Source organism: Strongylocentrotus purpuratus, unplaced genomic scaffold (assembly GCF_000002235.5).
Source record: "Strongylocentrotus purpuratus isolate Spur 01 unplaced genomic scaffold, Spur_5.0 spur5_scaffold_11, whole genome shotgun sequence".
NCBI lineage: Eukaryota > Metazoa > Echinodermata > Echinoidea > Camarodonta > Strongylocentrotidae > Strongylocentrotus > Strongylocentrotus purpuratus.
The window spans coordinates 3,142,683-3,158,523 of record NW_022145596.1 but is presented as its reverse complement, the minus strand read 5'-3'; the positions used below and the strand labels follow the sequence as shown (position 1 = coordinate 3,158,523).

The 15,841-nt window shown below is 35.5% G+C and overlaps 1 protein-coding gene across 1 annotated transcript; it reads left to right on the top strand.

Annotated features, from left to right (window-relative positions):
• Positions 1–2,602: 2,602 nt before the first annotated feature.
• Positions 2,603–15,274, top strand: LOC586385 (sodium/glucose cotransporter 4). Its single transcript, XM_786169.4, has 14 exons — positions 2,603–2,779; positions 5,627–5,701; positions 6,234–6,338; positions 6,983–7,042; positions 7,650–7,754; positions 8,248–8,434; positions 9,012–9,232; positions 9,650–9,785; positions 10,357–10,464; positions 11,676–11,826; positions 12,537–12,705; positions 13,113–13,328; positions 13,662–13,788; positions 14,257–15,274. The coding sequence occupies exons 1-14, from the start codon at positions 2,690–2,692 to the stop codon at positions 14,475–14,477; spliced, it is 1,971 nt and encodes a 656-aa protein (XP_791262.2). The 5' UTR covers positions 2,603–2,689; the 3' UTR covers positions 14,478–15,274.
• Positions 15,275–15,841: the final 567 nt, after the last annotated feature.

The window sequence follows — 15,841 nt, the reverse complement described above, 5'->3', positions numbered from 1 at the left end:
AAAATGAAAAGCATAAGAAAAGAAAGAAGAAATATCTTCTTTTTTAAACGGGATCCGTCATGCCCGTGGCCCCCCTCTGAATCTTCTAATGGAATTATGCATGCAGAAACAGCTGTTGACAAAAATGGAATATGAAATAAATAATTTACAACATTTCTGAATGCCATATAACCTTTAATGTGGATCCGGGATTTTGTTATTGGAGTTGGTGATAATTTAAAAATCGCACAACTTGTCAAGTTTAATTCTTTGCAAAACATCCCCGGGGATGGTGGGGGAGATTACGCCTATTATAGGCTAGTAAAATTTGTTATAATGCATAACAGGATGATAGGCCGAAACGCAGCAGGGTGGATGTAAGAGGGGGTATTCCTGCAACCGTAACGCGTGGAATATTTGACCCCCCCCCTCAACTTGTTATAATTACAATTTTTTAAAAAGGGAAGGAAATTGATGGATGAGACAACGAATGTATACGCCCATAATGTCTACAGGACGGGAGGGGGTCCCAGTTCACTCAGAAATATTTCTTTTTAGATTTAGAATTGAAATTCAGTCAAGTCAAGGGCACCAACAACTCAGCTGGCCCAGACAGCAATGTATCCGTGATCCAATCATTGCTTGTATAAATATTAACCTGCCTTTACCATTACTTTTATTTATAGAAATGTTCCTAACTTTTAAGTGAGAAACATGAATAAATAAGAACTGTAGTCTGTACACTCAGTAAGCTCAGAAAAAAAAACCTACCCATTTGTAATTACGCAGTAGTAGATGTTTTGTCAAGAAAACGATTCCTGTCCTGCTACCTCTATTATATCTATAACGCTTACACAGCAACGATAGGTTATCAAAATAGACGTTGTACGACTGCTCATGTATATTTACTTTGCTTTTGATCTCAAAACTCTGTTCCAGTTCTCAATACTATTTGATTTATTTTATTTCTTTATTAAATGGTTTGTTTTATTAAAACTCATCTCGCAGCCCGAAGGCTGAATTGTGTGATTTTTTACAAATTGATAAAAACATTACAATACAATAAATACATGTGAAATCAGACATTACATGATATAAATTAAAAATTTGTTCAAGTTGATAGTAAAGATATGAACATGCTGTAAAGAGAAAATGAGCGAGATTATTACAGTGTTATATACTATCAGGCGCGTACGCAGGATTTTTTCAAGGGGGGGGGGGGGGGGGGTTAACATTTCGCAACGACTCAGCCAGCCGCTGAATAAGCCGGGGGGGGGGGGTCTCGAAATTTGAAAAATTGACATTTTGCTCCGTTGGGGGGGGGGGGGGGGGTAAGGTCAGCTTTTTTAGGTCAGCCATGGGAATATTTTTTTTTTTTTTTAAATAAAAAAAAATAAAAAAGGGGGGGTTGGGGGGGGTTGAGGGGGGATTACACACAGAGAAAAATTCCCAAAGGGGGAGGGGTTTAACCCCCCAAACCCCCCCCCCCCCCCTGTGTACGCGCCTGTATACTATTGAGAAAGAGAGTGTATAGAGGTGACCGTATATTTTACATTTCGTTTAGCATTACAAGAGTGACATAACAGACAGACTGATTTACATGATAACAAGAATATGAATATTGGGTACAACAAAGGGCTTTGTTCTTGAACAATATTTATTTGATAACATTTTCAATTTTCTTGGGGTTTTTGAAGAAAAAAAATTGCTTTTTATTCTGTTTAGTAAATTTGTTTCTAATTATGTAAATTATTTGTAAATATTGTGATTTCTGTTGATTTTCCAATAAAAATATAAATATAATTTAAAAAACAAAAAACAAACTCAAGTGCACCAAGGTATATACAGGCGGGAATGAAAGCGAACTTCATTATTTGCATAGCCAGCTGACTTTAATATTATATATTCCAATGGAAATGATTGTGTTTTTTTTTAATTAAAACATAAAGTAAGAAGAAGAGAAACAAATAGTGGCAAGTACAGGTTTAAGGTACAATTATGATTACATGTGCTTTGAAGATCATAATCTAAAACAATAACTTTATTAGCCGAATTTTAAATCCATCTTTTTGTACACTGACAACATTCCTCACTTGCACATAAATTCATATAGCTTTTGTTGTAGGCCTATGCGTTAATGATTTCATCCAATGAACTAATATCAGGATGGATTAACAATAAGAGTATATCTTGAATGATTCTGCACACACTTATCCCAATCATGCACACCTCACAACTTTACACAATCTCCGACCTTCGTAATAGCATACGCCCAAGATAATTATCTATAGCGTATATATGATCAACAATTCGGAACTACACCAGCTTCTCCCGCCCCCCCCCCCCCCCCCTCCCCCAAAAGCATAGCATAATCAAAGCTAAAATTATTCATAATTATTGGCTGTCAATCTTGTTTTTGTCACAACAAAACAGATTAACTAACATTCGTAAAGGACTTTGAATCGATGTTTATTGCACGACCCCCTCTCTCCCACCATTGAACGATTTTGCGTGGATACGCCCATTATGCTGAGCATTAAGACATTCTTATCTCGACAGATAGCTGTAATTGATTTGGAAACCTGCTGAGGAAGTATATAATATATGCTTTATTTGATCTAGCTGGAGTGTACTGTCGAAAGCTGCATGTGTCTTCGCTAAGATCGTTATTATTATTTTATTTGTTGTTACATTTTGTCAAAATTCAACGATGGCTGAGGATCCGAGTACATCCCTAGAAGCAGTCGATATCGTGATCATTGTTCTCCATTTCGTCATCGTTTTCTCCGTCGGATTGTTTGTAAGTCAGAAAGATCTTTCTTTTATTACGTGACTTGTTTTCGCATCACTCCAATCTACAAATCTATCAACTTCATTTATTCATATACACCCAGGCACTGTCTAAATATTTGACAGCGTTACAGAACTTGCAGAAAAGAAGGCTAGAGCAAATTCATAAATTATGTCAGCGAATTTGTAGAAATGAGTTTCCATTTCTTATTTGCCCAAAGCTATACTTTAGAAGAAACACTCCGTTGCAGCTATTTAGATGAATGTGTGTCTTGCTGTGTATTAACAACAATCAAGAAAATCGTGACAGTTTTATATATACGGGTACCAAATAATATAACGCAGACAGACAACGTTTGGTATTTTATTCATGATGTTCTTTGGGACAATTGAATTTTTCTGTCGTAGCATTTGCAAAAGAGTTGATATCTTGTGTATCTTTGAGAATTGAAGTTGCTGATGTATTGTTATTGAAATAGTTTTGATGACAAAAGAGCCATTAATAATGTATACAAAACAGGACTGTAGTTTTGCAACGAAAACACACTTAGATAAATGTTATGCGTCTCTTTACTTTCTAGTCCTTTTCTTTTCGTAATCTATAATCGCAAAAGACACGTTAAATATGAATTTTCAATGTACTCTGTTTGATTTTTTACAATATCTTTCGAGTTGCTGTTATAACAGTCTTTTACCCTGACAGCTTGGAAATATGATAATAAAGTTCAAAATTCAGTAGCTTGCAAAATTATGTTTGGCTATAAGGCTTCGGATAGGCGGGTCGAGGATGGAGGTGGAGGTAGAGGCAACTGCCCCCCCCCCCCCCCCCCCCCCCCCCCTCCCTGCAAAAGAATCACGGATTCACCACTGGTGTGATCAGATGGACAACCAAGAACAGGCCGCACTTATTATATCATGACATATACACGACTTGTAGCCTACCTCGGTCTTTTCAAGGGCTTACCAATGACCGGTCAATCATAAGGAGGCTCCCCTCCAGTGTAAATACTGAAAATGAAATGTTAATAAATATCTTATCTCGCCCTTTTGTTATAGAATAAACATTGTGTATTACGTATACATTGGTGTCATATTCTTCAGCACAACTTCGTGTGTGAAAATAATCTGCATGTATTTTATAGTTTTTTTTAAAATACTTTACGCTTCTTCGTTTCCCTAAGAATTTCTTTGTTCAACACAATTCCGCTATTCATGCTTTGTTGCTTAGCAACACAATAATTTTAATGCCTATTTTGGTTTCTTGTTTGGAAAAGAAACAACATTGTGTGAATATGGTCTGCACTTTGTTACTTTTTCCCCACCATTAAGGCTTGTTGTATGCCTAACCTAATTTCATTATAATCCCTTTTTTTGGTCCAACCCGACTGCGCAATAATCATGCCAAGATGCTTGGTAACAAAATTACGTTGAATGCATATTTTGGTATTCTCTATTTGGAAGAAGGATCGCGTAGCACTGAGTGTTACTCTAATGTGTGTCTAGAAATTTAAAATAGATAGATAGATCGATGGGTAAAGGTCATACGTAGGAACCAAGAGTATATGTCAATATTGATCGACCGAGATTTAGGCGTTCAACAAGATCACTAAAGCTTAATTAACAAGAAGTCTTCTCAGGGGGTATCTCAATAAATTGTTTAGTCACAGACTTTTAATTATCAGATGATAAATAACAAGACTAGGGTGTATCATGGTGACCGGCATCTCTATATCAAGTAGACAATTGTTGATTACTCAATGCACTATCAAGCGGCCCTTGGCCTATAGATTGAAACCTTCGATAACAAATGCTTCATAACAAAACTGGGAGGTACAGAGAGAATAATGTTCACATGGGTTCATTGACGTATGGCCCTTAATGAAACGATATATTACTGAACTGTTATCATGATATAATCATAGATATATAGACCCATGTGAAAACCTCCATTGCATTATCGTTACCTATACCCTAAGGAAATACGTCTTTATACAGGAAAATGGAAAACCATACAATATTATAAACCTGTCCCGTTAAAATTATGGATATCTTAGTTTTTAAATCTGTTAAAAACGATGAGTTTAGTTTAAGAACCCAACAATTAGATATTGGATCTGGAAGATATTTCAAAGACATTGGGAAAATTAAAAAAAAAATTAAACATAAAATTGGATTCCTTCAACAAAGGAAGATAGTCTGAGGTCTAAATCTTCCATTGTCAAAGTTTTTATCTTAGATACAGGGTCAGCTTAAAATGAATTAATAGAATACGGCCCTAAGATATGTAAGCGTTTTATATTCTGTGAAATAGAGTAGTCAATATAAGTAGAAGACAATAATAATTTGAATTTAATCACACAGACCAGGATGTTCTTATCCCAGTAATAAGTTCATAAGCATAGCAAATGTGTGCACCATCTCCAGTACAAGGAGAATTACGCATGGCACTGTTAATTATGTATACATGAATGATAAACTATTCAATGTGTAGATGAGGCTAGACTGGATCAGAAGGTAAAACTTCAATTCAGTTTTCCAGCTTTTGTGTCATTTTACAATAGACCTGTTTTTATTTCAATTTATGGATGTTTTACTTTCTATAACCCATGGTTACCAGTCATTTTATTCATCCGCTATAAAATGATGGCATATTATATGGATAGAATCCACTTTGCATACACTAGTTGTTGTTATGTCGGACACTCCTCTATCAAGCTTTTTAGTTTTCAAGAGAAACCTCTGTTCAAAAATTTTGCATGAAATTAGTTAACGGGTCTATTGATAACTCCGATGAGTATAGCTTTTCAATTTCTGGTAATTTATATAACATGTAATTCCTTCTGATTGTTATATTCAGGTATCATGGCGCTCAGGCAACAAGAACACGACCAGTGGGTACTTTTTAGCAGGGAGAGATATGTCATGGTGGCTGGTGAGCTCTAGTGTTATGATTTAAAATAAATGAAATAAAATACGACAAACAGAAAATCGTGACAAGCTTTTTTGTATTCCCTCATTATTTTGTTTTAGTTAAAGACAATGCTGCTGATATAACGCCTAATTATTATCGAAAATCAGAAACAGATGATGATATTAGAATTTTCTTCGGGTTTGAAGTGTTGTAATCATTATTATTGTCAACTCTGCATGAGTCTATTTCCTAAAACTGTATGATAAGACATTTTGTTCAAAGTACATTATTAAAATTGCATAAAAATTCATAGGATATGGTATGGATATGTGGGAATGTGGACTGCGACAAATATATGCTTGTACTTTGAATAAAAAGTAAGCATACTAGCGATAGACGTTTCAAATAATATAATGCATTATAAGAAATCAGTAAATAGCTAATATCAAATTAAAATACATGAGTTGAATTGAACTGACTTGAAACGAACTGAATTAAATTTGAATGAATTGAACTGATTTAAATTAAATATGATGCTTTTTACTTAATCCAGGTTGGTTTATCGTTGTACGTGAGTAACATTGGTAGCAGTTCATTTATTGGTTTGGCTAGTTCAGCAGCAGCATCGGGGTATGCCGTCATAGCATATGAGTTTCATGTAAGTCTACCCTTTCTTCACTAGTATTTAAAGAAGCCTTGATTGAAATGTTCCCAACCAACCGTGATCAAGACGTCTTTTGAGATGTTTGTTCAAAGGGTATTTTGCCTCATCGATTTTTGATAAAGAGATAGTGGAACATTGATGCTACAGGGGACAAATCAAATCCGTCCTTTTCTCAAAATTGTGTTCAAATAAAATCTCTCTGTATGCCTTTCAAGACATTGTCGGGTTCTGGCTCTTAAAAGTATCCTATCGACCCTTAAACAATTTTGTCTTTAAATAGTCCTGATCATCAGATCATTGTATATTTTCATTTTCTCTAAGAAAAAGATGCATTTACGAACATTCATTCACATGGGGGGGGGGGGTCACTTGGCTACTGATCATAAATTATTAATGCTCTACTTAAAGCACTGGGATTAGGTCTAATAATCCTGAATTAAACGATAAAACTGAAATGGATTTCAAAGCTTATCAAACTAACCTACAAATTATATTGTAACATTTATTCTGCCACTTACCCCCCCCCCTCTCTCTCTCTCTCTCTCTCTCTCCCTCTCTCTCCTTCTCTCTCTCTCTCTCTCTCTCTCTCTCCTTATCTCCCTCCTCACTCTTTCTCTATGTTTATTATCTTCCTATAGGGTATATTTTGTCTCCTTCTGTTGGGATTTGTGTTTGTACCTGTCTACTTTTCATCTGGGGTAAGTAGATGCATGTCAAATATATTTCAAAAAAAATAACCGAACTTCAAATCAGTCACTTTCATTTATTAGTTTTTTGAAAAACTATAAATTAATTTTCAGTTATACGAGCATGGTAATTGACAATAACTCTAGGTAAATTGACAAATGAATGTACTGTACAATAAAATGTATCATTCGGATTAAATGTTGCTTAATGTAGATCCAGATAGCGGAAATTGTTTATCCATCCGAAATCCGCGATAATGCTTATCAAATGCAAATAAAATGTTATCCACAATGGCCGCAATGTATCATGATGAATAAGCATCTTGTTGAGATATGAGCCAATATAACCCACTGATGGACAAACAGATTTAGACCACTGATACATCAAATCTATTGTAATTCTGCATCTATTTATATGAATTACTAAAATATTCCGTGGTTTGTGACAATATTTTGATTTATTCTGATTTATATACAACCTTATATTAGTTACATGAATATAAATAATGCAGGAATTACAATAATCTTGTCAAATACGAAGTTAAACGCATATATCAAACAACTGTTTTATTCAATGTTTTGTTTTTACTGAAATTGAATGCATTATTTCTTCACTCAGATCACCACGGTACCAGAATATTTAAAGAAACGATTTGGAGGAGAGCGACTTCAAGTTGGCATCTCAGTGATCAATCTCTTCCTACTTGTTTTAGCATCGCTTTCGGTAAGAAAAGAAGGGGCGAATTTTACCCTTTATAAGGACAAGCTCAATAATATTTTTTGTAAGACACAGGCTCTATAGCTAATGGGAAAAATAAAGATAATCGGGCACTTTTTTCTTTAACATTTTCATTAGATATAAAAATGATATAGCCTATATCATATACAGCTGATTTAATCGAATTTATTGATATCATTTTTGGAGGGAAATTATGTGATACTTACTCGTACATAAATATTATAAAGGTAAATAATAATTCATTGTATTTATTCATAAAGTAGAATTTTGTTGATGGACTTTGTACTGCATCTGACTAAAAGAAAGGTTGATGTTTCCACTCGGAGTGTTTTCAATGTATCAATGTGTGGAAGTAATGCGAAGAAAAATCTAAATAAAAAAAATCTGTGTATCTATTATTCATATTATAACCACAGTTCTCAGTGACCAAGATTAGAATACCTAAAATATTATAATTCATGGTTTTGCTTTGTTACAGGCTGAGATGTATGCAGGTTCAATCATCATCAGAGAAGCATTAGGATGGAATATTTATCTCTCAACCATCGTCCTTCTTGCATTGACCGCTATCTATACAGTAGCAGGTGGATTAAAGGCTGTCATCGTCACCGATGCGCTCCAAACGGTTGTTATGGTTACCGGTGCATTTATTCTTATGGGTATTGGTAAGTACTATGATAGGATGAATAATATTCAAGTGACAGTAGCACTGGAGAAATCTTGTGAAGGGTTTGCCTGCTGCAAAGTTAGATATTGTTCACCGTTGATGACTTGTGTGGAAAAATAATGATGTCAGAAAGTGTGCGATGAAGGGAAATAATTGCGACAAAGAAGATTACAGTGAGGGTGATTTCAATGGTGGGGATATAATTGTTTTTATTATCCCAATCGACATGTTAGAAAAGTTGATTTAAGAGACTAGCCAAATGTATGTGTCTGTTCAAGGAGTAGATCCATGATTCTGTAAAAAAAAATATGAAAATCTCCATAGCAACTGCTTAATAACAACACTGGGAGGTAGAGAGAGAATAATGTTCACATGGGTTATTGGAAATGAAGTATGGCCCTTAATTGTTTCTCCTATTTTAGATGCCCTTTGGGGGGGGGGGTTGCATTCGAAAGGAGCACAAGAACACAATTCATTTTGTGTTATGGTATGCCAACTTCAAAATATATGACGTTGATCACACACAAGATACAGGATATCCTTTTTCGGTTTATTTTTCCCTCCCTCTTTTACAGCCATCAATGAAATCGGTGGATTAGATAACCTTCGACTCGACTACATGACCGCAATCCCAAACACCACAGCTAAATATGGAAACACGTCATGTGGTATCCCTACTAGTGATGCCTTTCATATCTTTAGAGATGCTAGTGCATCCAACCCCAACGATCTCCCGTGGCCTGGAGTGCTTATGGGTATCTTTCTGCTCTCTGCGTGGTACTTCTGCACAAACCAGGTATAACAATAAAAGAAATATAAACATTCCATAATCAGATTTTATTAGGAAGGACAAGAATACAATGACATTCAAACATGCAAACAAAACGGGGAATTTCATTTTTTAAATGTGAAGCTATGGCCTGCTGATTATCCGAGAAAAAAACACAAGGAAAGTTTATCGATTACGATAAACTTTCCTTGTTGACCAGTTGAATCTTGCACTTTTTACTCGAGCATGCGGAACCATTATTATTTCTATTAATGTGTTTTAAAATTATTTTCCCTTGATTAGCCTTTTCGATAGTAACAATAATCAGAAAACGAATGTCACATAACATCATGTCGAAATATGAAGTTTAGAATATTGGTGTCATTAACCTTCATCAAATGCCAACTTCTGATCCTGTTTCATCTCTGAATGTCTTGTTACCAGGTGATCGTTCAGAGAACCTTAGCTTCTACTAACCTATCTCATGCCAAGGCTGGTTGTATCTTAGCAGGATTCTGTAAAATCTTACCTTTCTTTCTCATGATCATACCCGGTATGATCAGCCGAGCTCTTTGGCCGGGTAAGACACTAAGTTTTTTTTTTATTTTTTTTATTTAACACATTCGGTTAACCTGAAACGTGTAAGAGGTGTTTTTATTTTTTATTTTGATTTTATTTCTGCATTTTTTCCAAATATAATAACTGAATAACATAGAACATATAATGTAAGGTATGATACAAAATTTACAAACAATAATAGGCCTACAGTATCTATAATTATAAATCATATTTAATGTACGGATTTTATGAGGCAGGAATGTTGATAATCGTTTGGCACTCTTTAAAATTACGTTTCTCTATTATTTTTATTATTTCATATCTCGTATATTCTTATTACTCAATTATCATTATATATTTTGACGATTTGAAATGAAAGAAATTTTTTCTAACTGCGGAGAGGGGCAATGTAAAATCAGTTAAACTCATGTACTGAGGGGGTGGGTGGGGTCCGAGTGTGACCAAAAGGAAAACACGGTTACATCGACGTCATATCATACAAATATGCATGTCAAACGAAATCAATGAAGTAAATGTAATTATTCATTAGCTTTATTCTTGTTATTGTTATTATTCCATTTCCATGGTAATAGATGAGGTTGGATGTGTAGACCCTGATGTGTGTGAGGAGATATGTGGTAATCCCAATGGATGCTCAAACATCGCCTACCCTCGGCTGCTTGTCTATCTCATGCCAGCTGGTAAGTTACATTCCTTCTCTTAATTAAGCATAATCATCAGGCTTAATGAGATATGACTGTGTGGTGTTGAAATAATTAATAACACCGTATTTAGTAATCAAAGAAATAATAATCAGCATAACATACTCTCCTTTATGTCTAATTGTTTTTAAAGAAGTAAATGGGTACCAGGTAGGAATCTATTCTTTGATGCTAGAGCGCCGTATGGCAGCCTTGCTAAAGCCAGTGTAATAATCGGGAGCGCCAGGAGGGTCAAATATGACTGACATGAGCGCTATACAAGAACCCATTATTATTATTATTATTATTATTATAAGAAAATAACAAAGGAATTTTAAAAAAATCATGAATATGAATTTATGCCAATTTTACCCAAAACAATGTCAGACAATTTATTTAGCCCTCTTTCTTGATTCCCGGCCGTTTTCTGTATAATTCTGTATTATTTATTAAGGGTATGTCATTGGCAGAGATAAAGCAATGATTAACCAGATTCTTTTCCATTGTTAACCATCAATTGAATTCTTTTGGTTTGATATCAAACAAATCAGTTCATTCTCTGTCAAGTGCTCTCAATCAGTTTTATCACTCATGGACTGCACAGAAGGAGTTCATAAGAATTTAAATGAACTTTGATCTCTCGTTATAGAATGGCTAGGTGCCGACTGGGCTGGCTTAAAGAAATAAGAACGGAATCATAATTATGATAATTAATTTGTACTTTGACCGAAAAATGGATCAGATTTTTTCTCTCCAAAAGTGGCGTGATGCTAGTTGCGTTATTTCGATTTCAATACAGTTGGCCCAAGGAGATCTCCCTGGTTAGCCTATGTATAATTCATTCTAAAGAGCTGATGTATCAAAGTTCTGCATATTAAGCAAAGTAAAAACATAACATTAATTCATAGCTTTCTTGGGGAACATCTAGGTTTCGTATATAGTCTTTCTATCAGTTTATAGATGTGACCTTCTTATTTTTACTTTGTCTCTTTATTTTTCTCTGTTTGATATTTTCTGTATTCTATCTCCCCTTTCTTTCTTTCTTTTGCTCTCTCTCTCTCTCTCTCTCTCCCTCTCCCCATCTCTCCCCCTCTCTCTCCCTCTCTCTCTCTCTCTCTCTCACATACACACACGCACACACACGCGCACACATTCTATCTCCTCCCCCTCTCACCCTATCCACTCCCCCTCTCTCCTACCCCTCTCTCTAGGTCTAAAGGGTCTAATGCTTGCTGCTATGTTAGCTGCTCTGATGAGTTCATTGACCTCTATATTTAACAGTGCAAGTTCTATGTTTGTGATTGATATTTGGCTTAAGATCAGACCTTCATCAACCGAGCTTGAACTTGTCATTGCTGGAAAGTAAGTTAATTTGAATATTGTTGTTGTTATTTAAAATAATTTTGTAATGTATTCGTTTAGAGTATCCATTTATTTGTATAATTATTATACTATTACGTAGTTCTGTGTTAAATTTGTGTTATTTTGTATTAAATGTGATATGTAGGGCTTCCTTGGAAAGCAGGCCATAAAATTTAAACTTTGGCTTGAATGGAACTACCCTACTGAAATAAAACTTAATAAATAAATAAGTAATTTTTTTCACATACTTTCTTTTTCTATGCGACATACCGGTACACTTTAGTGATATCTACAATAAATAACACATAAAAAAGATGTGTAGAATCTGCCCGAAGTTACAAAAATAGAGGAAACAGAAGTAACTATATACAGGTCTAAATCGTTGTTTTTATCTCTGCTTGTAATCCACTTCACAAAAAAGAAAGAATTTTAAGCATCTGACTATTCATTAATTAAATATAAAACAAACAAACAAATTATTAAACGAAATACTTTTTAGACATACCAAATACCGGTTTGGATTTTTACCGGAAGATATAAAAACTTGGAGGATATCCATACTGATTCTCATTTTGGTTGCCTTTTTCCCTCACCAAGTAAAGCGATAAATACATCAAATGACATTTAAACTAAATGGAGGACTAATATTTCTACAATGTGTTACAAGTGGCCTAAACCAATGATTTGTTGTTTCTCTTGCATCCTGGTAGATTCTGTACCTTAATCCTGGTAGTGGTCAGTGTACTTTGGCTCCCAGTCATTGAAGCGTTTGGTTCAGGGGAACTCTTCGTTTATATCCAGTCTATCTCATCATACTTCTCACCAACCATGTTTGCTCTCTATACGTCCGCCATCCTATCCGAGAGAATCAATGAACCAGTAAGTAAGCTTGAAACAAATAACAGATCGAAGAAAACGCTAACACATGTACGCATTATTTCTGGAGTTCCGAGCTGCAATAGGCCTGACTTATCGAGTTACAAGGACGCAGTATGTTGCTCCGTGAATGAATAGAGTAATATTGGAGGTTCCCAAAGCCTCGTGATTACTTTTATTTATCTTTGCATAAAAAGTGCACAAACAGATAGTTTGCTCCTTTGAGAAGTGGAGATGGTGCACATAATTGTGGACATTGAGTCCTATATACCTAAAGAGTTCCTGCCATTGTTGTGAGGTAGCACAAAGTAGATGACTGCATTTCACATTATCGTCACTATTAAAAGTTTTCACCTTAATCATGTAAACTTATTTTTGTTTTTTTGTTGTTGTTATTTGTTTACAAACAGGGAGCTTTCTACGGATTGATATGTGGTTTTATCATTGGATTGAGTCGAGCTATTTGTGACGTCATCTTTGGTGTTCCCGGGTGCGGACAAGTGGACGACCGACCCGCTATCGTAAAGAACTTTCATTACCTTCACTTTGCTTGTTTCCTCTACGCTGCTGCACTCTTCTTCACCATAGCAATCAGCCTCATCACCCAACCTATAGAATCTTCGAAGGTATGTACCATCTCACCATCATCTCCCGGTACCATTGAAGAGAGAGCTTAAGTGATAGACTGGGGATGGAGTGAGGAGGTGGAGGGGGGGGGGGGGGGCTGGAGATACACAACCAACTATTTTTTGTTTGGTTTTTTACTTGTTGCAATTATTCATATCACCTTTTGCACCTCTACGATGATTTCCCTCCCCTACCCTCCACCCCCATTAAACTATTCAAATCCTTGATCTACCGTTACCTTGTCTTAAACATACATTACGTCTCGAATGATTATCATGGTTGTTGCATTTCGTTTCATTTTTTACGATTTCTCATCTTCCTTCTTCAAACAGTTAATACGTCTCACGTGGTGGACGAAAGGTAATCAGTTACCAAGGAAACCGATGTCTGAGGAAGAAGAGAAGAAAGATATAGAGAACGAAGCCATCAAAGCTGAGAAGATGAAGGAATTAGCTCAAAGTAAGTTAATTCAGTTGCCGACAATTAATGAGGAGATGCATTGCAGTGGCGCTTTGGACATTTTTGGAAAATCCTTAATTTGAGCTCTAATGCCAATTATTCAAAACCGAAACAAAAATCAACACTAATACATTAAAATCAAAGCATGATAATATCATAATTTGAATAGTATGTTCTATAACTGATTTCGGGAAAAGTGGTAAACTTTTCAAAAATTGATAGGTCATCTTCGTCTAGTCATTGATAAAGGTACTTATAGTTACCAATGGCAGCACGCACACCGATGTTGTTGTGAAAGGTTATCGCTGCAGAATTTATTTTCTAGATGACGGGATACCTTCTTTGCAACATGTATCCAGCATGTTTGAAGAAGTGAAAACCAACAGTTAGTATAAAGTATAACCAAAGGAATGAATTTGAACGGATCTTAACGAAAGACATCACACCTGTATTTTCTTATTCTCACAGAGGCGGCAGCTAGGACGAGCTTCCTGGGTAAATCTTGGAATTTCTTATGCAACATCGACACAACTATCGATGAAAAACCACCGTTGTCGGAGAAAGAAAAGATGGAGTTGGACAAAAAACTGACATCGATCGAAGAAAATCCTCTAGTGAAGAAGATTGTGGCCTGGAACGGGGTTTTGTTGTTCGGTGTTGGTGTGTTCTTATTTGCATTCTATGGGTGATGCTTTGGCAGCTAGATCAGAATTCAGAAGGACTTAGTAATGTGGACCATAATGTGGCATGATCGGTCGTAATCAGAAATAAACTCTATCATAAGCCACCCCAACGTTTGTTAATAGCAGGACCCATGAGAGTGTCATATCAGAAAGTGATAATGTGCCTTTATGTCCAGCGCTAAAGATCTAGGCCATTTTCGAACAAAGAAACTAAATAATGTTTGAAATATTGAAACTGTTTTCTAGCAGTTTGGGTCATACTGCTGAGATGTGCTGCTTAAAATGATTGATTTGTTTTGTGATCTGGGTCCACCAAGTCAGAAGGAGGGGAGGGGAAGGGAGAATTAGAAAATGAAAGCAAATTCAACTGCACACTCAACGCCACTGAATGATACGGATGGAGTTATTTCAAAGAGAGGACAAAAAGAGATTTTCTAATACGCTCGACTGTAATCGAGTGTGCGCATTGGCCAAATATAATAAACACTGCAATGTTGAAAATACAATAATAGTTAACATAATAGTATGGGACAGTAAAGAACAATGGGGTAGAAAATTAAACCAAACCCATATCAAAGTAGGTTTGTGCTTGTTTCTGTATTCTCTTTCTTATACACGTAACGGGATGGTAACGCGTGAAAATAATTCGTCAATTTCGTCACCCTCCAGTTGTGCCGATTTAGATGGCGTCCTACTAATAAACTTAAATCACATGACAAATTAAAGCCACAAGCATGAGAGGAGGAAAGGGCAATGAAAATATTTTGGACTACAGCAGAAAGGCTCAGGGATGATAGTGAGCACTAAAAAAAAAAAAAAAAAAAAAAAAAAAAAAAAAAAAAAAAAATCGTTTTTTTTGTTTTCCCCTCAACCACGCCCCCCTTGAGTAAAAAAAAAAGAAAAAGAAGAGGATTCGCGGGGAAAAAATAGCATCTAACAGCATTCCCCGCTTTCGAGTAAGAAAATTGGGAAAAAATTAGGGCAAAATAGGGAAGAAGAGAGAAAATAAGGAGGAAATCGGGAAAATCAGGATAAAATCGGGAAGATTTTTTTTTAATGTTTTTAATCTGGAAGAAAGAAAAAAAAATCGGAAAAAATAAAATAAAATCAGGAAACCGATTTAAATCGGGTTTTTATCAGGCCCAAGGGCTATAATGAACGTGTATTTATGAATATCTTTTTAAGTCTCCACACCCTCACCTACCGTCTCTGTCTCCCCCCCCCCCCACCCCCACCCCCAAAGATCATACTCAATGAAACTATTCGCAAACTAATATATTTTGTCGTGGTAACAAAATCACTGTATATTCAATAATTTTCGAGTTATGACTTCATGTATACCTGAATTAATAAACTGACGTGCCAGGGTA